At 42.8% G+C, this 23,091-nt stretch overlaps 1 protein-coding gene and 1 pseudogene across 1 annotated transcript; both read left to right on the top strand.

Moving 5' to 3' along the window:
• The first annotated feature begins 7,665 nt into the window (after positions 1-7,665).
• On the top strand, positions 7,666-8,389 carry LOC139408001 (ruvB-like 1 pseudogene; annotated as a pseudogene).
• A 2,883-nt stretch (positions 8,390-11,272) lies between these two features.
• LOC139406945 (XK-related protein 5-like) lies at positions 11,273-21,348 on the top strand. The gene is made up of 7 exons (XM_071150132.1): positions 11,273-11,469; positions 12,905-13,088; positions 13,660-13,844; positions 14,600-14,812; positions 16,242-16,411; positions 18,261-18,372; positions 18,794-21,348. The coding sequence occupies exons 1-7, from the start codon at positions 11,343-11,345 to the stop codon at positions 19,831-19,833; spliced, it is 2,031 nt and encodes a 676-aa protein (XP_071006233.1). The 5' UTR covers positions 11,273-11,342; the 3' UTR covers positions 19,834-21,348.
• The last annotated feature ends 1,743 nt before the right edge of the window (positions 21,349-23,091 follow it).

The raw sequence follows: 23,091 nt of genomic DNA, 5'->3' as shown, positions 1-23,091 counted from the left end.
TTGACCTTCTGGGTAATGAAAAGAAAATGTCTCCTTGACCATGTAACAGACATATTTGTAACGGCTTTCTTCTATCTCCTCCTCGGACGAGGAGGTGTAGCAAGGATCGGACCAAAATGCAGCGTGGCTATTGCGATCCATGTTTATTTGACAATGATGAAACATGAACTGTACAAAAACAATAAACGTAATGTGAAAACCGAAACAGCCTAAACTGGTGCAAACTAACACAGAGGACACTAAGGACAACCACCCACGAAACACCCAAAGAATATGGCTGCCAAAATATGGTTCCCAATCAGAGACAACGATAAACACCTGCCTCTGATTGAGAACCATTTCAGACAGCCGTAGACTTCACTAGAACACCCCACTAAGCTACAAACCCAACACACCACATACAAAAACCCATGCCACACCCTGGCCTGACCAAATAAATGAAAATAAACACAAAATACTTCGACCAGGGCGTGACAATATTTGGTAAACTGAACGAACTGAATGCAAGCAGGGGAAATACTAAAACTTTCTACAGATGAGTGACTGAATCAGTGGATTCAGAGGAAATAATTCTTATTGTAGCGAGTCTTTCAAAAGTGAACCATGCACCCTTCCCTTGGCTGTGCATGTTTCTAACAGGAAACAGCATCAGTAAGAATCCTACACAAGTGATGAATGGTCACCTCCAACGCTTGGAAGAGCACTTTGGGACCTACTTCCCTATCCGTTTGACTGTGGTCCTGGCTCCGTTGACATGCCGGTAAGTGAAATCAAACAGCTGATCGAGCTGTCATGTGACCGAATGCTAAAGACAATGCATTCACGGGTCTCTACAGAGGAGTTTTGGTTCCTGACTCAAAGGGAAAACCCTGCTGTCTCCCTCTGAGCATTAATGGCGCATCCAAAAGAACTCGGAACTCTGACCTTTGACTTCATTCAGTGTGTTCAAGATAACTGGGAACTCCAACAAAATGAGCTCCGACAGGGAAAAATAGTTTTGAACGGTCATCCAACTCGGAATTCCAACTCGGGGACGAACTCTTTCTAGAACTCCGATCTGAAGATGACTGACGTCATGATTTGACCTTGTATTAATCCCTGTTGTCAAGAAAGCACCATCAAATATTGATCCAAATATCCATGGATCGATCCAAATATGGATCCACGTTGGATGTGACACCAGAAATGAGGTGCTGACTGTCGACAGCGCCCCCTGACTTTGAGAAGCTCCGACGTGACATGCAACAAGCACACCCATTGGTGGTGAGATTACATGTTTTACTGGTATGGGACACGCACACCCTTTATTATATTTTATGCCAAAAAATTACAGGGTAGCCTACTCTGCTGACACTGACAAACAGATCAATAAAAATGACAGGGAAGCCTACTCTGCTGACAAACAGATCAATGAAAATGACAGGGTAGCCTACTCTTGTAAGGGTTTTCCTCTTCATCTGAAGAGAGGCGAGAAGGATCGGAGGACCAATATGCGGCGTGGTAAGTGTCCATGGTTCTTTTAACGACCGAAAACCAAAACAGTACCGCGAGGTGAAAAACACAGACACGGAAACAAACACCCACAAACAAACAGTGAAACCCAGGCTACCTAAGTATGATTCTCAATCAGAGACAACCAATGACACCTGCCTCTGATTGAGAACCATACTAGGCCGAAACATAGAAATCCCAAAATCATAGAAAAACAAACATAGACTGCCCACCCCAACTCACGCCCTGACCATACTAAATAATGACAAAACAAAGGAAATAAAGGTCAGAACGTGACAACTCTGCTGACACTGACAAACAGATCAATGAAACCATGTTGTCTGATCCAAACAATCAGCCTATGAAAATGGGAGACACAAATACAATATGTTGTCCATCTAACCTGGAGGAGGAAATGCTTGTCCAAAAACAAACAACAGTGGCACTGACCCAATGATAAAGACAGTGACTATGCATTCTCACCGGGGATAAGGCCAACGTTCTCCGCTGGTGCCAATAAGAGAGGCTACTGTTTGCTCAATTAAGTTGAGAATTTGGATAACTAAAAGACAGATCGGAGTCTTTTCATTGTCTTCTTTACAGCAATAGCCATTTGCTTTCCAAACAGTTTTTCCACGATTGTATTTTGAAATGTTGCGATATGCCTGGCTGGGTCTCTGCTTTTCACTGACAGTTGCAACTCAACAATCATCTGTTTGGTATTTGCAGGGGCACTGCCCAAATTGCGGGCCCTTCCGACCCCAGCTGCAGGAAGTAGGGGTGCTGAGAGTGTTGCAGCACTCCCTGGAAGTCCCCCACATCCAAACTACATTTGATTTATTTTTATTTAACCTTTATTTAACTAGGCAAGTCAGTTAAGAACAAATTCCTATTTACAATGACGGCCTACCGTCACACTCTAACCTGGATGATGAGCTTAGCTTCCCCTATCCTCATGGACACAGCGCCTATGCCTTTTAATGTGGCATAAATACAACCAGTCATGATGTTTTCATCTGATAGTCAAACAATCACTTAACAAATGTGCTCCTGTATGTGCACATTCGTGCACTCATAAAATCATTTCAGCATCCAACAGTGCACTGTGCACCTGCGAATGGATGAATGGAAAGAGACATCAGTTGCAAAACACCTACGTGTATTATAATGACATTCTGCAGTGCCATTAGGACTACACTTGTAGCCTGAATTGATGCATTCACTGTTGTCCATGCACGCCTCAGACTCAGCATCTCTGCCTTGTCTGTGAGCCTCGGAAAAGTATCCACAGAGGCAAAATGGACAATGTCTTTAACTCAATAATAAAAAAGCTGCGAAATGGACAGTTGAAAATAAAGAGAAGGGGCGGACAGAAACGTTTGGAAAGGATTAGGTGAAGTGGTGAAAGAGGATGATAGCAGTACCGGCTATTTATTTGTGATGATTGTGAGGAACTATACAAATTCGACAGACACAAGGTGGGGTCTTCAAGTAGGCCTATGGCATCTCAAGGGAGCTGTAGCCTACTGTTCAGACGGGTTAAAAGGAAACTGAAATCTGGACACTGACTCTAGGTCTATAACCTTACCTAGCCTCAGTATGAACTCCTGCAGAATTAAGCATTTATTGCAGTAAAATTATACAGTAAATAAATGCAGGCTACATTTTTGACTCGGGGACAGGAGTGGAGAAATATGATTTCTTTCTTTGAGCATCCTGAGATAATGTGAATGCACAGATAGATACCGTCTGTAGAGGTGTTATCTTTATCAACATCATAAAAGCTGATAGTATTTTAACCACATAAAATATGCATCCAAGCCGAACTGAAATCTTAGCAGAAACATGTTGGGTTGTTTTCACAGCTTTCTATTTCCTTACAACGAGTCAAACTGAAGTCATTTGGGCATTTTGCACAGAAAATCTTTATTATTTCATTTTCTCCCCATTCCCTTAATGTCTTTGCTTCGCGAAAGAAGCCGAGATGACAGAGAACTTTACTGATATCAACTAGATTGAAGGAAGCATTCATTCATACCCACTGTCAAAACAAATCCTGTACCCACTGTCAAAACAAATTCTGCCATCTCTAACTGTAGTCGACAGGCATTTTCTTATTTTCGGGTGTGGTCCTCAGATTTTCACTTTATCATAGACAGAGTACAAAACACAGTGGTGGAAAAAGTACCCAATTGGCATACTTGAGACAAAGTTAAAGATTCACACCTTAATAGAAAATTACTCAAGTAAAAGTGAAAGTAACCCAGTAAAATACTACTTGAATAAAAGTCTAAAAGTATTTGGTTATAAATATACTTAATATCAAAAGTAAAAGTATAAATTAGACAGCACAAAAAGCAAACCAGACAGCACAATTGTATTTTATTTTTTTATTTACGGTTAGCCAGGGTCACTCCAACACTTAGACACATTTACAAACGAAGCATTTGTGTTTAGTGAGCCTGCCAGATCAGAGGCAGTACACAGCAAATTGGCGAGTGTTGATTTTTTAGTGTAACATTTCTACTGTTGATTCAGAACTTAAATTCACTCTGTAAGAAACAGTCCCATCAAAACTATGCCCATCATTATCATATTTCCCAGCGTGCTCTACTGCAGGTAGATTTTTTTTAGGATTGTTTTAATATCTGTGTTTTTGCATTGATTAATCTTATGCTACACAAACTTAATTAAGATAAATTTTTCTAAACCTATCCAATGAGTTAGATTTATTGCACCCCTTAATGAAATGGTTGTTCCAGTTTAAATGGTTTAGGTAGTCTTCTTATCAACCCATACAGTAATTCTGATTGCAGGTTGCAGGTGAATAAATACACCAACTGTCCTAACTCTGGCTGGAATCCAATTGGAAGTGCACATCACTTTGCAAGCCAATGTGACTGGCAGGCTGTTAGGGTAAAACTAGGCCATGAACGTAAAGCCTTATACTATTTGTTTTGTATTGTCATAGAGTTTAATGATGATATTCACCTAGGTGACAGGCACATGCCTTTCAAAGGAAATAATTCAATATCCATGTCTCTGTCACTAACAAATACAGTCATGGGTGGCAACTACAATTCACTCGAAAAGAAAAGGCACCCTGGGAAATATACAAATGCAGCATTACAGCATATGATGTTAAAACAACAATCAAAGATGATTTACTGTAACACTACACGCTCATTTCTTACATTGAGAAAGTGTAACAGTGTCAGCTCTAAGCAAAGTGAGTCGAGTTTACTCTCAATCAAGTTTTATGTTTTACACGGTATGTGTTGCGGATTACTCTACAGTAGAGCTATGCAAACACCAGAGTCAAGTTCAAAAGAACACTTTAAGAGTTGAATTGGTAACACAGCAACAGAGTTAAATCTTTAACAGTTTCAAATGTGTTATTTTAACACCAGTTCAGTGGAACTCATATGTTCACTGAAAATAGTGTACATTTAACACTTTCAGGGATGCTCTCTTGATAAACACGTGAATGGACCATTTTCCTGTCCTGCTAAGCATTCAAAATGTAACAAGTATTTTTGGGTGTCAGGGAAAATGTATGTGGTAAAAAGTACATTATTTTCTTTAGGAATGTAGTAAAAAAAAATGTGTCAAAAATGTAAATAGTAAAATACAGATTACTTAAGTAGTACTTTAAAGAATATTTAGCCAAGTCCTTTACACCACTGACAAAACATTAGGAACACCTGTTCTTTCCATTACATAGACTGATCAGGGGTTCGTTCGTAAATTCACTCTGGCTATCTACTCTGATTTCAGAGCACTCCCGTCTGTGCACTACATCAGTTGAATATGACCGGTGTCAATAAACGTCGCAAAAAAAAACGTAATTAAATTGCTGCCAGTAGTACAATTACAGTCACCTATGCTCATGATAACATGAAAACAGCAGCATAATAACCAGCTCTGCTAGGGAGACTAAAATGGTCAGAGTGACTTGTAAACTCATTTGTGTCTGGATGCACTGAGCAAGCTAGCCAACTTTAGCCAGTTAGCTTGGGTGCTTGACTGCCGTCGTGAGGTCAGAACGCTCAGATCAAACCTACTCATAGGCTAGAGCATCCAGTGTGAGCTCTGAATTTATGAACAGACAATCTGACAACGCTCTGAATTTATTAACGCCCAGAGCACACTCTGGCACTCCAGAGTGAATTTGTGAACACACCCCAGGTGTTGTTCATAAAAAAGTTGAAAGCTATCCCTTATTGATGTCATCTGTTGAATCCACTTCAATTAGTGTAGATGAAGGGGAGGAGACAGGTTAAAGAAGGATTTTTAAGTCTTGAATTGAGACATGGATTGTGTATGTGTGCCATTCAGAGGGTGACTGGGCAAGACAGGATATTTCAGTGCAGTTGAAAGGGGTACGGTAGTAGGCAGTGGTGCAAACTACTTAAGTAAAAATACTTTGTAGTACTATACTTTATTATTTATATTTTTTGACAAATTTGACTTTTACTTCACTACATTCTTAAATAAATGATGTACTTTTTACTCCATACATTTTCCCTGACACCCAAAGTACTTGTTACAGGAAAATGGTTCATTCATGCACTTATCAAGAGAACATCCATGGTCATATCTACTGTCTCTGAACTGGTGGACTCACTAAACACACATGCTTCGTTTGTAAATTATGTCTGCATGTTGGAGTGTGCCCTTGGCTATCCATAAATTAGACAAACAAGAAAATTGAGCTCTCTAGTTTGCGTAATATAAGGAATTGTAAATTATTCATACTTTTACTTTTGACACCTAAGTATATCTTAGCAATTACATTTACTTTTTATCGTATATTTAAAACCAAATACTTTTAGACTTTAACTCAAGTAGTATTTTACTGGGTGACTTTGAATTTGACTTGAGTCATTTTCTATTAAAGTATCTTTACTTTTACTGAAGTATGACAGTTGGATACTTTTTCCACCACTGGCAATAGGTGCCAGGCGCACCGGTTTGAGTGTGTCAAGAACTGCAACGCTGCTGTGACAGTTTCCTGTATGTATTAAGAATGGTCCACCACCCAAAGGATATCCAGCCAACTTGACAACTGTGGGAAGCATTGGTGTCAACATGGGCCAGCATCCCGGTGGAATGCTTTTGACACCTTGTAGAGTCCATGCTCCAACTAATTGAGTCTGTTCTGAGGGGAAAAAGGGGGTGCCACTCAATATTAGGAAGGTGTTCCTAATGTTTTGTACGCTCAGTCGGGCAGTTGCAGATGGGTTATTAGCAATTACAGGTAGGTGTGGGTGAACAAACAGCTGACCCCGCACACCACTAACACACACACCACAAACACATACACCACTAACATGCACACCACTAACACGCACACCACTAACAAGCAACAGCAGGTTGTCTGAAGTCGCTGTAGGTTCACTGTCTGTGTTCCTATGTCATTATCCTCTTTCTTAGGTGTTTGAATAAGTGTCTCTTTCTTTCCTGAGTGTTTTCTCAGGGGCATAGCACCCAATGTATTATATCTCTAGATTATATCCCTGGATCTGTGTGATATGGAAGATTATAAACCCAGGTGCGGCCTCCCATTAGGCAAGATTAGGCACTTGAATTTGGGGGCGGCATTTTGACAATTGGCTGCCCGCCCTCCGGCGCCACTGATCAGCTACTTCACAGCAGTTTAGCCAACTAATTTTCAGGGTAAGTTGCAAGAGGCAGGTTGATTTGTTGCTAAAAGTTGCTAAATGACGTTGTGATGTCATTGCGTGATAACGTAAAACTGCATCATTACGTAGAATACACAATAACGTTACTCAAATTGACTGGCCATCTTGGCAAAAAAATATGATTTGATTTTGTTCAGGTACAGACTCCCACTCTTTTCTGTACTTCTGGCTGTACAATTTTGATTGAGACATGTTGATTGATGTTGTAAGTTCTGTTCAAGATCCAACATTCATGACCAACTACATTCATTGGGTTTGGCTCATCGAACCAGTACGACTGCTGCTGTGATGATTTGCAATTTGCTGAAATTGCTGCTGCCCCCCCCCCCCCCCCCCCCCCCCCCGTTTTATTGAAAAAATCTAATTTTATTAACATGCAAAGAACTTTTAAAACAATGTATTTATCTGAACGTAACAAACTACTACAGTGGATGATGCACAAATGGGGCAGCTTGATGGGGGCTCGGAACAAAAGGATGAGAGGAAGGCTGGAATGAGAGGAACAAGAAAGAGCAGGATGGGGGGGGCGCTATGGCACAGGAGCTCGGCAACAAGGTGCCCTTCTGCCCCATGGTGGGCAGTGAGGTCTACTCTTCTGAGATCAAGAAAACAGAGGTGCTAATGAGGGGGAGGTCACAGAGCTGACCCCCTGTGAGACAGAGAACCCCATGGGAAGACCATCAGCCACGTCATCATCGGACTGAAGACCGGCAAGGGCACCAAGCAGCTAAAGCTGGACCCCAGTATTTATGAGAGCCTGCAGAAGGAGCGTGTGGAAGCGGGAGACGTCATCTACATTGAAGCAAAACAGTGGCGCCGTCAAGAGACAAGGTCGGTGTGACACATTTGCCACAGAGTTTGACCTGGAGGCTGAGGAGTACGTGCCGCTGCCTAAGGGGGACGTCCACAAGAAGAATGAGATTATCCAAGACGTCACGCTACACGACCTGGATATTGCCAATGCTAGACCACAGGGAGGTCAAGATATCCTGTCTATGATAGGACAGCTGATGAAGCCCAAGAAGACCGAGATCACAGACAAGCTGCGAGCTGAGATCAACAAGGTGGTAAACCGCTACATTGACCAGGGTGTGGCTGAGCTGGTCCCTGGGGTGCTGTTTGTGGACGAGGTGCACATGCTGGACATCAACTGTTTCACCTACCTGAAATTGCTGCTGCCGTGCCCGAGCTGAGCGCCTGCTGCTGACGTTACTCACAGTGCACTTTTGAGCCAGGCACGTGTGTTGTGACTGGGTGTGTGACAGAGAATCGTGTTTGTGTCATTTAGAGGGAAAATGTGTGCATTTTAGCGTTTGAGTCACTTTTTACAAGTTGCTAAAAGTTCCAAATACATTTTTTAAAAGTAGCTACATTTTTTGCAAGGTGTGGTTTAAACAAATGTTGCCAGGGTAGCCTGAAAAGTTGCTAAATCTAGAAACAAAATTGCTAAATTGGCATCACTTCTTCACCGCCCGCGGCACCCCAGCCACCAGCTCATAGCGTTGCTGCAGTTCCCGCCCCCTCCCGCTTCTCCCGAAGTTCACTCGCACTGTCCTTGGTAGCTATGGTGATGTGTGTGTTTATATGGGATTATCCAATTGTGAAACATTAATCAAAATGAATCTGCCAATTAAATAATTGTATTTTTTTATGTTAATATGTGACGAAGACGATTGGTGACTAAGGCAGTAGCCTGTAAAGTTAGCTAGCAACTACTAGTGGATATCATTTTAACTAAAATTAATCTATAGAGATGTGAAACCATTTGCTATCATGTCTAAGAGACAAAAACGACCTGGAAGCGAATATTTAAAAAACAATGGGAAAAGAAGCACAATCTCTAAACCAAAGAAATTCGCTGGTGAAATGTATCAGTGGGCAGCAATGTCCACCAGCCGGTGTGGAGAATGACCAGCCTACGAGGACAGGCCGTTCATTCGCCGAGAACGACGAGCCCCTGCTCGAAGAGGGCAAACCGGAGGAGTCCGAGCCATGCACTTCCACCGATGATGACAGCTCCCTGGCTGGACAAGAACAGGTGGTCGCACCAGGCCTAGCCACACCTCCAAACAATGCCGGAGAAGACCCTACTATCTTGGACCCACACTCAGATTCGTCGCCCGATGACAGTAGTGGTGCTGCTACTAAATCCGACTCCCAAACAAAAAACATTAAAGAGCCCAGTGAGTGGCCAAAATAAATGAGTGGATCTTTACAGGATATGTTAGTGCAGGCAGGCAGGGCCACATCAGGATAAGGAGGGGGATTTCACAAGAGATGAGGGTCAACGAAAGTTTTCGGTGGCCCACTACTATAGGAGGATGGCGAGCGGGGAGAGAGTGGAGAGACCAAGGCTAGTCTATTCCAAGCAAAACGATGCAGCATTTTGTTTTTGCTGCAAACTTTTTTTCACACGAGTGCAAATCTGCGCTGGTTAGGGATGGAACCAGGGGATGGAACCAGGGCCTGGAAGAATCAGGACCATGGACAGCTACCGAGAGGACGCATCGCTGACTGCAATGCAGCACCACAGCAGAGGAAAGAGGCCTCTCTCGGTGGAGACAAAATAAATACATTCTGAAACTGATGTTGGACAATAACATTCGATATGTAAATAAACTAAATTCATTAAGGCTGGGTCATTGACATAAAGGTTATTTTACACTGCTCCAGCGAAACGACCCCCGCCATGAATTTATGCCAGCAGTTGTTTCCAAAACTCAAATTATCTTACTGTTTTACAGTTCTGCAGTAATATAAAATAAATGTTAAATATGTTATATAAACTTGTTATTTGTATTGTAATTGTAACAATTATGGGGTCGTCGTCCCATGTGTGATAACAGGTGGGATATTATTAATAAAAAACGTAGTTTTCCAACTATAGGTTGCATAGTGATAGCAACAATGTAACTCTCCGATGCAGGGGTTAAAGTGCACCAAAAATGTTTATGGGCATAAACATAGAATGACATAGATAATTGGAGCTTATTTCTTCATCTTCCAAACAATACGTGTTCAGCCTACCTGTTTGACAGACACAATTATCCTGTCCATAGATGTCGGTATAGCCAAATAATCCAATACTGTCGCATGTACTGATTAAATAACTCCGTGTCTGGGAAGGGCTTGGTGTGTTTGACTAAAACCAGGGCTCGAATTGAGTGAGGAAAACACATATCCTTTTTGCCTTTTTCTTTAACCAAGGGTATCTATTGTTTTGTGTATTTTAAATAAATACATATAACGTATCCAGATTATAGCAAGCGTTCTATAAACATACTTTATGGTAGAAACAAGCTCTAAAATGCCCGCGAAAGACGGGACTCCGATGCATATGGAGATATATTGATTCCTCTCGATGACAATCTGAAGCTAAACCGCAGCATATTATATTCGAGGAGATAAAAAAAATAGACTTTGCTATTCTGTCCCTATTAGTTGAGCTTTTCTCTTTCTGAAAATATAATATGTTTGTTTAAACCCAGGCAGCTTTTAGGGAAGCACTTCTGTTGTTGGGTTATACAACATTTGTAGCCAGTAGCCAGCATTTGAAGCTTACAGTTTTCTGCGTCAGTAGAGCCTCTGTCTGGGTGGAAAGGTAACTTTTGAAAGTGCCATGCTTAGATTCATAAGGATGTCTAAGATGTAATTATTTTTGTCTGGCCTGGGGCGGCAGAACGTCCAGGACATTGGTGATTTTAACAATGTAATTAGATTGAAAATATTAGGCTATATTATTGACATTGAAGTGATTATATAGCCTACTAACCAGATGTGCTAAAATTGTGTTTAATTTGTAGCATAGGCCTATTAATTGGGCTGCTATTATGTTCTGTTCCTCCGACTTTTGGCTGAGATGTTTGTTTCGCCTAGGGCAGCAGAACGTCCAGGGCCGGCCCTGTATAAATCAGGATAGCCACCAGATGAAAAGGTGTAACGTCTCAACGTCAATGTGACAAGTTTAAACAACACTTACTTTACCGTGTAGTGCACTGCCTCTTTAAAAACTGCAGTGACGTCAAATATTTTTAACGGGAGCCAGCCCGGAGGACGAGTACTGGTAGGTAACGGGATCCACCAAGGGAGAAGGATGACAATAATAATGTCCCCGGCTGGTTCCCGCGGCGCCCAAGTCTCCGTATCATGATAAACACTGGGCCTGTCGCCCATATGATGCCCGTGGCGGCCCGGAGTGGGTCCTGGATTGCGTGGAGCCAGGCTATCCTTTTTGGTGTTTCAGGGCTTGTGATACTGGCTGAAAGGACCGCGCGTAAGTGGATACCAAACGCTACAGTAGCCTAGCCACTGTATTCTGCCTCATGTTCAGTCATGCATTGGACTGCGTTAGTGACCTTCAATTAGTTAAATGCAATGGTAGAGCTCTTGTTTTTCCGGGGAAATGTGTTATTATGGACTTCATGGAATGCGTATTTAGCTAGCTGACGTTACACGTCTAGTGCAGTACAGCATCACTTGGCTAACATTAGGCTAGTAACGTTAGCCACATTAGCTAGCTAGCTACTGTATGTGCATACGTTAATGTGAATGTGGCCCGGTAACATTGTACGTATACCACCGACCTTTCTGTTTCATTCTCTATACGTGTATAGCCAGTTTCATTGCGGTATTGTAAGTTGAAGGCTAGCCTTTATTTCTACCGAGATGTTTTTAGTTTTTGTATGCATATCACACGCGGGTCAGTCGAAGGGCACGGAGAGATTAGTCTCCTCCGCGCCGTTAGCCGGGAAAGGGGCGCCGTGCATCCTTGTGTAGAGTAAGCAGATCAATGACAAGGTCGTCACTAGTTACCACAGCCACAGCCTCCCATTTCTACAATTGCTCTTCTAAAAATGTCATTTTCACCCTGACCTTGACCCTAACCCAATCACACTGCTAAACGTATTCCTAACCTTACATTAAGACCAAAAAGCACATTTTTGCTTCCATACATTTTTACGATAGACAATTTTGACTTTGTGACTTTGGAAACCCAATGGACAAGTAGCACAAGTCAGAGAGCCCCAGCGAAGGCAACGGACTGCACGCGAAGCAACTTTGGCCTCCACACAGATGGCTTTCACCGGATAAAACTACCGTGCCTTCAATATGTAACTCATATTTATTTTCGGGGGAATTTAATATCTTATGCTCGTCTATAATGGTTCTGTACTTTGTCATGTATTTGTACTTGTTATGTTGACCCCAGGAAGAGGAGCTGCTGCATGTACAGTAGCTAATGTGGATCCAAATAAACTAGCCTGAGAGCCTCTCTAGGGCCCCACCAACAGAGACAGTCAGTCCTGATGGATAAAACAGAAAAAATCCAGATCTAGCCATCAAGCACTCTTCTCTCCCCTTGCCAAGTGTGTGGCCAAGAGGCATACACATAAATAGCATTTAATTTCATTCATTCGACATGTCTGTTTTTGTTGTGAAATAAAGGCGAGGGGATTGTTTCCAAATATACCATTCATTCATTTATCCAGCCATCCACTCACTAAGTCACTCACCTCACTTGTTCATTTATGTAGCTTGCATTGTGTGCAATGGAATGTATCACCATTCACTCCCACCATAGACTGTACAGAATGTAACCAATATATTCTGTATGTAGGTAAATAGACCTTGTAGTACACTGATACACTATTACATTGATATAAATGTATAATATCTATTTCTTCCCTCTGTGTGTGTGATCTATAAAGTGATCTATTGTGTAGGATTCTACCTATGGAATGAAGAAACGCAGTGGGCGGGGATGACCCTCGCCTTCCTGTTGCCGGGGATACTGGTCCAGGTGTTGAGTCTCAGGTGGTACCGTGACGACGGGGAAGACCACTATTGGTTCCTGACCCTCACACATGTGCTGCAACTGGGCATCTTCCAAAGGTGAGCCCACCTGAACAATCGCTACACCTGGGTATGTTCAATAGGCACAAAATGTAAGAAAACTGATTGAAATGTGGAGGTTACTAGCTGAACTTGACCAATTAGAAATGTCCGCTTTTGTTTTCTGTTGCAAAATGCTTTTGAACGTTTTGTTACAGTGTGCCTTAAAAAACAGGACCCTGTCAACAGAACGATCTGCCTCAGAATTATAAATTGACGGAGAAGTTGCTTTCAGCTCAGAATATTTCAAAGTAACAATCATTTTGAAACCAGCCACTGATTTACTTAGTTGGATAAATAAGATCTCCTGTCCTATCTGCCCTCTAGTACTATACTGTAAGTGATGGTCATTAGAGGTTACCTTGAGAGGTTTACGTCATTAAACCTACAATTTTTGCATTTTATGTGTAGATCATCTTTAGAATTCTACATATCTAAATTGCAGACACACAATCCCACCAACACACATCATCATCCACATCCACTATACATAACCAACTACCTTCTAGTGCTGCCCCCATTGCACCAGCTCTGTATACAGCCATTGCTCTTTGTCTCCCCCGTCTGGCAGGTTATGGGACTGCATGATATCCGTATGGGACATGCAGGGTAGTGCGGGGGAGCTCGGGGCGGCTGTGATGCAGCAGGCCGATGTGTCCGCCCTCCGCCTGTTGGAGGCCCTGGTCCTTACCCTCCCTCAGACACTGCTGCAGACCTACGTCTTAGCTGTCACTGACGTGGAACTCCACTCCCCAGGTAAGACACCACTGTACCCAGGTGATGCTTCATTTAATTCATTACAAAGAAAGAAACATGTAGCCTACATCATATCTAATTAATTACTATGTAATAATTACAATTTTACCATCTCTTAGTGGGTTGGTATTCATAGTAAGAGTGCTAATCTAAGATCAGGTCCCATCCATGTGATCTTGTTAATTATGATCCACAAGTTAAAACCGAACCTAAGTCAGTATTCGTACTCTGAGACACTTGATACATACAACCCTGGTCTCCTAACTGGTATGTTTTTTAAGTGCCGCAGAGTAGGAGTGCTGATTTAAGATCAGTTTAGCCTTTTATATCACCATGAATAAGATTACATGGACAGTGAGGGAGCTGATCCTAGATCAGCACTCTGAGAAGCATACGGCCCCAGATCTAGGGTTGAGTTGGATTGGGAGTTAAGAAAAAGCTGTCTGTAACCTGTGGTGAGGTACTATTGTAGCTTATACTAGCCCTGTCCTGAATAATTACTCATAACATTTTCCATGCATATGTCTGTGATGATGTAATAATGTTGGGTAAATATATTTTCACATCCTAAAGAGCTGGGACAGCTGGGGCTGTTACAGCCAGTCACTTAAACAACAGGTTCTATTACTATACATGCCATTTTCTTAGTAAATACCTTGTCATTTGTATACCCAAAAATGTCTGTATACCTTAAAACATGTCTTAAATTTCTCTCTCTCTCCCCCACTCCCTTACCCACCCATCCCTCTCCACAGTAGCGGTGTGCGCAGGCCTGTGCCTGCTGTCACTGTCCTGGGCGCTGGTGCTGTTCAGCCGGGCATGCTGCCTGATCCGCCCGGGCCACCTGGCCATGCCCCCGGCCGCCCTGCTGTGCCAGCTGCTGTGGAGGGCGGGCATGCTGGGCGCCCGCGTGGCAAGCCTCATGTCCTTCGCCCGCTACTTCCACTGGTGGACCTGCGGCGTGGCAGGTGAGAGAGAGAAAGGGAGAGCGAAAGAGAGCGAGGTGAGAGGGAGACAAAGAGAACGAGGGAGGGAGGGTAGAAAATTATTTAAGAAGGATCATTTTTCTATTTGTTTTTGAATTTTAAGACCCCTTGAAGTATAAAAAAAAGAAAAAATTGAATAAAAAAAATATTTTTGGCCTTACTACTATTAGCCCATACAAATGCATTTAATAACATATTCACTACATGGAACAGATAGTCCCCCCCAAAAATCAAATGGAAGTTTGTTCCGAAGTGTCTATCCCATATCTGAGAGATATAAGAAAGATTAGTCTCCATATACTGTATACTTCCATTCATTTTGTCAACTAGTACTGAGGGACCTTCAGAGAAGTCTTGTGAGGTCCGTGGGCTCCTAGAGCAAAACAACCAACATCCTGAGAGTCTCACCTTTCTACAGAGAGGTCATATTAGTGTGTAGCCCAAACTGCTCGGACGCTACAGACAGAAGTTGGCAGATCGGCTGAACCGACTTCAGACGAGACCCAAGACGCTTGTGGGGGTCGTCGAGCAAAACAGAGAACACCGTCGTGTTTGTGAGAGTCTCATCTCATTGTAGTTTGTATTCCATACCGTTCGGACGCTACAGAGGACTTTGTGAGCAGACAGATTTTCAGGATGTCTCATGGTTTGACAACACCGCTCTGTCACCTTTCACCACAGATGTAGAAGTGTTACAAAGGCCGATGCGGTGGATTGAGACACAGCCAATGTTAAAAAAAACAGATAGCTTAAACTGGCAGATTTGTATAGGGATTTTTGTATTATGCTAATTAGACTTCTGCCCAGGAAAAGGGAGTTATTCCATTCCTCCCACCAGACTCCTGAGACCCCATCCCCACAGGAGGCCTTTTGCCTTTTGGGAGGCCATCATTTTAAAGAAGAATTTGTTCTTAACTGACTTGCCTAGTTAGTCAAGATGGTGAAAACTGGTTGCCAAGGAACACGCTTTGAAGGACAACATGTGTTGCATTAAGAAGATAGATGCCTTTTATTGATTTTACTTAATATATATGTATTTATTTCTAATTTAACCCGAGGCTTTGTAAATTTGGTACAATGCACGTAGAGGTCAATTGTAGGTCAAATGAGTTTATTAAATCAGTTGATTATAATTGACCATTTTGATTGGCTGTGCTGTCAGATGATTGGAAAGGATCTGGAATCTGCATTGATGCATTATTTACTACAACCAAGTTCCCTGAGTAAACACAACAAAATAACACCGGCCCACTCTCTCTCTCTCTCTGCACATCCTTTTTAAAATCTCCATTTGTTTGTGGCCACGCACCACACCCTAATTGGGATAATAAAAAATATATATCTTAGTCATATCAGAATCAACTTTAACCAGTAATCTCAACTAGCTATCTATTTTTACGCTGACCTCCAGGTTTCCACTGGCTCACGGCGTCCTTCTGGCTGGTCGCCCAGCAACCGGAAATCTGCACCGGACCCTGGCGCTGGCGCCTGTTCAACGTCGCGCTGGGATTGGTCCACATCTTCCTCTTCCTCAACGTCAAAGACGGACCCTCGCGCTTTCGCATGGCCGGCTTCTACGTGGTACGTACGTACGAGACAGAGAGACACAGAGACTGCAGCACCCGGCCTCACCCTACTAGAATCTGAAGTCAAGTGTCTACTGTTGGCTGATGATCTGGTGCTTCTGTCCCTCACCAAGGAGGGCCTACAGCAGCACCTAGATCTTCTGCACAGATTCCGTCAGACCTGGGCTCTGACAGTAAATCGCAGTAAGACCAAAATAATGGTCCAAAGAAAGGTCCAGTTGCCAGGACCACAAATACAAATTCCATCTACACAGTGTTGCCTTATAGCACACAAAAAGAACTATACATACCTCGGCCTAAAAATCACTGTCACAGGTAACTTCCACAAAGCTGTGAACAATCTGAGAGACGAGGCAAGAAAGGCCTATGCCATCAAAAGGAACATAAAATTCAACATACCAATCAGGATCTGGCTAAAAATACTTGAATCGGTTATAGAACCCATTGCCCTTTATGGTTGTGAGTTCTATGGTCTGCTCACCAACCAATAATTCACAAAATGGGACAAACACCAAATTGAGACTCTGCATACAGAACTCTGTGTACAACATAAAACACCAAATAATGAATGCAGAGCAGAATTAGTCCGATACCCGCTAATTATCAAAATCCAGAAAAGAGACTCTAAATTGTAAATCCATCTAAAGGGAAGCGATTCCCAAACCTTCCATAACAAAGCCATCAACAAACAGAGAGATGAACCTGGAGAAGAGTCCCCTAAGCAAGTTGGTCCTGGGGCTCTGTTCACAAACACAAACAGACCCCACAGAGCCCCAGGACAGCAACACAATTAGACCCAACCAAATCATGAGAAAACAAAAAGATAATCACTTGACACATTGGAAAGAATTAACAAAAAAACAAAGCAAACTAGAATGCTATTTGGCCCTAAACAGAGAGTACACAGTGGCAGAATACCTGACCACTGTGACTGACCCAAACTTAAGGAAAGCTTTGACTATGTACAGACTCAGTGAGCACAGCCTTGCTATTGAGAAAGGCCGCCGTAGACAGACCTGTCTCTTAAGAGAAGACAGGCTATGTGCACACTGCCCACAAAATGAGGTGGAAACTGAGCTTCCATTCCATTTCACTTTTGTTAATGATCTATTTCACTTGCTTTGGCAATATAAACATATGTTTTCCATGCCAATAAATCCCTTGGACTTTAATTGGAGAGAGAGAGACTGCAGCACCTGGCCTCACCCTACTAGAATCTGAAGTCAAGTGTCTACTGTTTGCTGATGATCTGGTGCTTCTGTCCCCCACCAAGGAGGGCCTACAGCAGCACCTAGATCTTCTGCACAGATTCTGTCAGACCTGGGCCCTGACAGTAAATCTCAGTAAGACAAAAATAATGGTGTTCCAAAAAAGGTTCAGTTGCCAGGAAGAAAGAATTCAGTAGAGGAGAAATTCTGTATGCTGCAACTGAATTGCCCTTTGGAGACAATACTGTTTAATTTAATTCTATTCATTCAGATTTTTGTGCATGTTCCGATTCAGTTCCGTTTCAATTTCCTGCTTCTAAGTGGTATATATGATGAATAGGAGGACGAGGACTGCCATTCAGGGACAATAAAGATCTATCGAATTGAATTGAGTTCTGTTTGAATCTCCTGCTGCTTGGTGTCATTCGTTGTCTTATGCGTTCACCCCTGTGTCTTTGTGACGAGTTGTATGTTTTGTATTTTTTGGGGGGCCTATTATTTCACTCATGTTCATATGGGCGCACACACAGCTGCAGATGCACACACACACACACGCTTTCTGTCCTTGCATTCCATTGTCCCGTCTTAGTCCTGTCATGACTTTTCCTGACCTCCCTCTGACCTCTTCTCCGATAGGCCATGCTATTGGAGAACACCACCCTACTAGTGGCAGCGTCCGACTTCCTCAGTGAGAAATCATGGGATAGCATGACCCTCCCCATCGCTGTGCTGAGCAGCTTCCTGCTTGGTGAGTCACTCTTTGGATTCTCCCCCTTATGTAGCATTTAGTTTAAGCCCCTGTTATGCCTGATGCCTGTGCACAGAACAAAGAGGATGTTAAAAACCTGTTAAAAGTACTTCTAAAATTCATATTTACATTTCATTTAATGCAAATGTTTGATACATTAGAAACCTAAAATGACATATTTAGTCATGTTCGTGGCTGTAAGGGATACATTGTCTATCTATCTAAGGCACCATGTCAAGCTTCAGACACAAGCAACTGAACCCCATAAGGAACTTTCAATCCCATCACCTTAACCCTTAGCCTTAACCTTTAATGAATACTATACATTGTTCAGTATTGTACGTCACTGTCCATTCAAATACTCTGCATCACACAGAGCGTGTTTCTAAGTCTCCCCCTCTCTTATCTCTCCCTACTCCAGGCGCCACCTCTCTAGTCCTGTACTACCGCTTCCTCCACCCCAAGTCCACTGAGATCGCCACAGGCCATGGCCTCGGCCACCGCAACCACCACATGGGCTCCACCTGCCTGGAGGGCCTAGAGCAGGGCGAGTCTTCCTACTCCCTAGGGGGTGGGGGAGGTGACAAGAGCCTCCCCCAGGCCGCACCCTCCTCCCTGCACAATCACGGCAGCTTCTCCCTCTCTGGCGTGGCCGGCTCCCTCCTGGAGCATCCTGGAAGTTGCGGTCCCAGGCTGGGTAACTCGTGCCTCTGCCGCCACCACCACTGGCTCCTGATTCGCTTGGCACTAAAAACGAGTGACATAGGAAAGATCAACCGGGCCTATGGCTCCGGTGGCGTGGTGGCCAACTTGGACGAGGACGATTACTGTTGTAACTCGGAGGCCACGGGTACAGGTGGCGGCAGGACTACCACAGCGTGTGGGGGCAACTACGACGGGGTCTCCGGGGCCTCGGTGTCCGAATCGCAGGGGACGAAGCGGGGCCTAGCACCCCTCTCGGACTGCAAGGAGGAGTTCCAGAGCGCCAGCGATGAGCCCATATCCGCCGAGATGCCTGGCGAGGAGGAGAGCGAGGACAGCCTGGAGGACATGCAGAGCCCACTGGAGTCGCCGGTGTCTGACTCCTTAAAGCGCAGCTCGCCCGAGGGCAAATCAGTGTTCGGGGACAGCCCCGAGCCATACTTCTGCCCCAGCACCACCCTGTCCAGCTCCACACTGTACTTCAGTGCTGACCCCCAGTCCCCCAGCAGCACCAGCAACCCCCGCCTGGACCGGGCCAGCCCCCCCATGGGCATGGCAGGCCTCGGCTCCATCCCCAGCGACCCCGCCCTGCACAGGGACGTCAGGGGACTGCAGATGGGTCAGATGGGGCCTCGCTACACCTCCACACCCAAACTGGACTCTGGGGTGCAGGGGGACGCACCGCCCAGCATCCCTCATCTGAGTGGTCCCAGGAGGCAGCTGATACTGTCACGGCGAGACCAGGACGATGGATTTTAAGAACAAGGGAGGGAAAAAGAGAGGGAGGAGAAAAAAAAGAGATGGTGGAAAGCGATTGAAAAATCAATGGAGAGGAAGCATAATCAAACACAAGCCCAGCTCAAAGCTAGCTCATTTGAAGCACAAGTATCTTAAGTAATATACATTTCCTATAAAGCTGTCCGTTACCATTTCTTACTGATTGTTCCGAGTACCAAGTACTTTCTATTGAGGATTTCATATTCCGCCAAGTACCGGTACTTACTTTTTACATCAGTAACTTTAACCCAGTTCAATCAACTCTACCTCCTAATCAACCAAATATAATACAATAAACAAATAATACCACATAAAAACCTATTTAAATGCTTCTAAAAAATAATTCTAAGAAGTGGTGACATGATCTCGGCTAAAGTGAAGATACCAAGCTGACATATTGCAGTGAGTATCTGAACTTTGTTTTGGCTGGCATTTACAGATACCGTATCGGCCAGATACTGAGTACCATCATTGATAGTATCAGTGCACCTCTAATTTCCTGTTGTGTTTTTGTTATTCCTTTGAAAAGATACTCACTCCCCATACCCCCAAAATGAACACATTGAACAGGTCAAGGGTTCACTAGGAACCAAACGTAAGCAAACGACCAAAACGGGGAAGGACTAAACTGAACTTGTCCTTTGCAAAATGTTTAGCTATCATTTGCTACGGTGTGCTGTGCACTAATGACTACACCCCAGGTGAACGTACACACTCATTTGCTGACACTGCTTAGGACAGACAGGGCTTCATAGTCAACTCGACAAAACTGTTTGAGGGTGAAATCAGACAGTTGTCCCACATTTATATGTCCCATTTTGCCTTTTGCGAAGTTGTTCATATTAACAAACATATTTATTGAGCTAATTAATTAATATTTTTAAGGTACATTGTTGCAACGATATAATTTTTTTTATTATTCTTTGTCTTAAAGACATGTTGAACATGTTAACTTGCTAAATGCAGTTTTTCCAATTGAGAAACTCTAAAATATGTTGTATTGTACTGTCTCAGGCACGTGGTTGTGTTTTAAACAGTTTTCACACCTCAAATGTGAAGGTAAGTGGAAGAATAAGGGATATCCAAGACATATTTTGTGACAATGTTTTGCTGTGCTAATTTTTTCATCTCTTATAAGGGATCATTGTATTGTTGATTAAATGCTCTATAAATGACCCAGGGTAAGATACAGTGTCTTAAGAAAGCATTCACACTCCTTCTCTTTTTCCACATTGTTGTTACAGCCTGAATTTAATATTGATTACATTGAGATGTTTTTGGTCACTGGTCTACGCACAGTACCCCATAATGTCAAAGTGGACCCCTTTGTTTTTTATGTTTTTATTTAACCTTTATTTAACTAGACAAGTCAGTTAAGAACACATTCTTATTTACAATGACTGCCTACCTCCGCCAAACCCTTCCCTAACTCTGACGACGCTGGGCTAATTGTGCGCTGCCCTATGGAACTCCCGATCACGGCCTGGTTGCGATACAGCCGGATTCAAACCAAGGTCTGTAGTGACGCCTTGCAGTACCTTAGACTGCTACACCACTCGTTATGGCAAGCTTGAATAAGTTCAGGAGTAAAGAAATTTCCTAACAATTATGGACTCGCTGTGTGTTTAACATGATGTTTAAATGAATACCTCATCTCTGTACCCCACACATAAAATTGTCTGTAAGGTCCCTCAGTCGAGCAGTGTATTTGAAACAGATTCAACCACAAAGACCAGGGAGGTTTTCAAATGACTTGCAAAGAAGGGCACCTATTGGTAGACAGGTTTAAAAAAGAAGAAAATAAAAAAAAAAGCAGACATTGAATATCTGTTTCAGCATAGTGAAGTTATCAATTATACTTTGGATGGTGTATCAATACACCCAGTCACTAACTCAGTTGCCGGAGAGGAAGAAAACAGCTCAGGAATTTCACCATGAGGCCAATGGTGACTTTAAAACAGTTACAGAGTTTAATGGCTGCATAGGAGAAAACTAAGCCTGGATCAACAATATTGCAGTTACTCCACAATAATAACCTAATTGACAGAGTGAATTAAAAATACTCCAAAACATGCATCATGTTTGCAACAAGGCATAAAAGTAATACTGCACAAAATGTGGCAAAGCAATTTAACTATGTTTGGGGCAAGTCCAATACAACACATAACAGAACCACTCTCCACATTTTCAAGCATAGTGGTGGCTGCATCATGTTATGGGTATGCTTGTAATCGTTAAGGACTGGGGAGTTTTTCAAGGTAAGAAAGAAACGGAATGGAGCTAAGCACAGGCAAAATCCTAGAGGAAAACCTGGTTCAGTCTGCTTTTCACCAGACACTAGGAGATGCATTCACCTTTCAGCAAGACAATAACCTAAAACACAAGGCCAAATATGCACTGGAGTTGCTTACCAAGAAGACAGTGAACATCCCTGAGTGGCCGAGTTACAGTTTTGATTTAAATCTGCTTGCAAACTTATGGCAAGACCTAAAAATGGTTGTCGGGTAATGGTCAACAACCAATTTGATAGAATTTGAAAAAAGTTGAAAAGAATAAATGGCCAAATGTTGCACAATCCAGGAGTGGAAAACTGAAGAGACTTATCCAGAAAGACTCGCCGCTGTTATCACTGCCAAAGGTGATTCTAACATGTACAGTATTTACTCAGGGGGTTGAATATTTATCAAGATATAGTGTTTTTATTTTTCATACATTTTTTACACATTTAAAAATTTTCTTCCACTTTCACATTACAGACTGTGTTGTGTAGATCGTTGACGGAAAAAAGTCAATTACATCCATTTTAATCCCATTTTGTAAGAAAATGTGGAGGAAGTCAAGGGGTGTGAATACTTTCGGAAGGCACTGTACATAGGCAACACGTACAGAACACTGACATTATGCTGGTTTTCATACTTTTCCCCCTCTCAGGTGCTTGCCTATTCAACATTTTGTTACATAGGTCAAGGCCACAGTTGATGTAATAACGAACAAGCAATAAAGGTTATATTGGGTGGACTTGATGCAAAAATGTGTTGTAATTATTTCAACTTTCATTTAATTCAATGTACACAAATTAATGTAGGAATTATATTATAATTGTATCTACAGTAAGAGCAAATTAGTTATGGTATGCATGTATGCATTACATAGAAATGCATAGGTAATATGGGGTAACTTTTGTGTCCTTATTTGTCCTATGAAAAGAGGCGGGTGACTTAAACAAGCTCGATCATCGAA

This window comes from Oncorhynchus clarkii, chromosome 4 (assembly GCF_045791955.1).
Source record: "Oncorhynchus clarkii lewisi isolate Uvic-CL-2024 chromosome 4, UVic_Ocla_1.0, whole genome shotgun sequence".
NCBI lineage: Eukaryota > Metazoa > Chordata > Actinopteri > Salmoniformes > Salmonidae > Oncorhynchus > Oncorhynchus clarkii.
The sequence above is the reverse complement of the archived record's forward strand: the minus strand, read 5'-3'. Positions and strand labels throughout refer to the sequence as shown.

Bases quoted from the DNA above. Each gene is read 5' to 3' on its own strand.
- LOC139406945 (XM_071150132.1), top strand. From the start codon at position 11,343: ATGATAAACACTGGGCCTGTCGCCCATATGATGCCCGTGGCGGCCCGG. The intron at 13,089-13,659 runs GTGAGCCCACCT...CCCGTCTGGCAG, and splicing joins CAACTGGGCATCTTCCAAAG to GTTATGGGACTGCATGATAT. The intron at 16,412-18,260 runs GTACGTACGTAC...CTTCTCCGATAG, and splicing joins GCATGGCCGGCTTCTACGTG to GCCATGCTATTGGAGAACAC.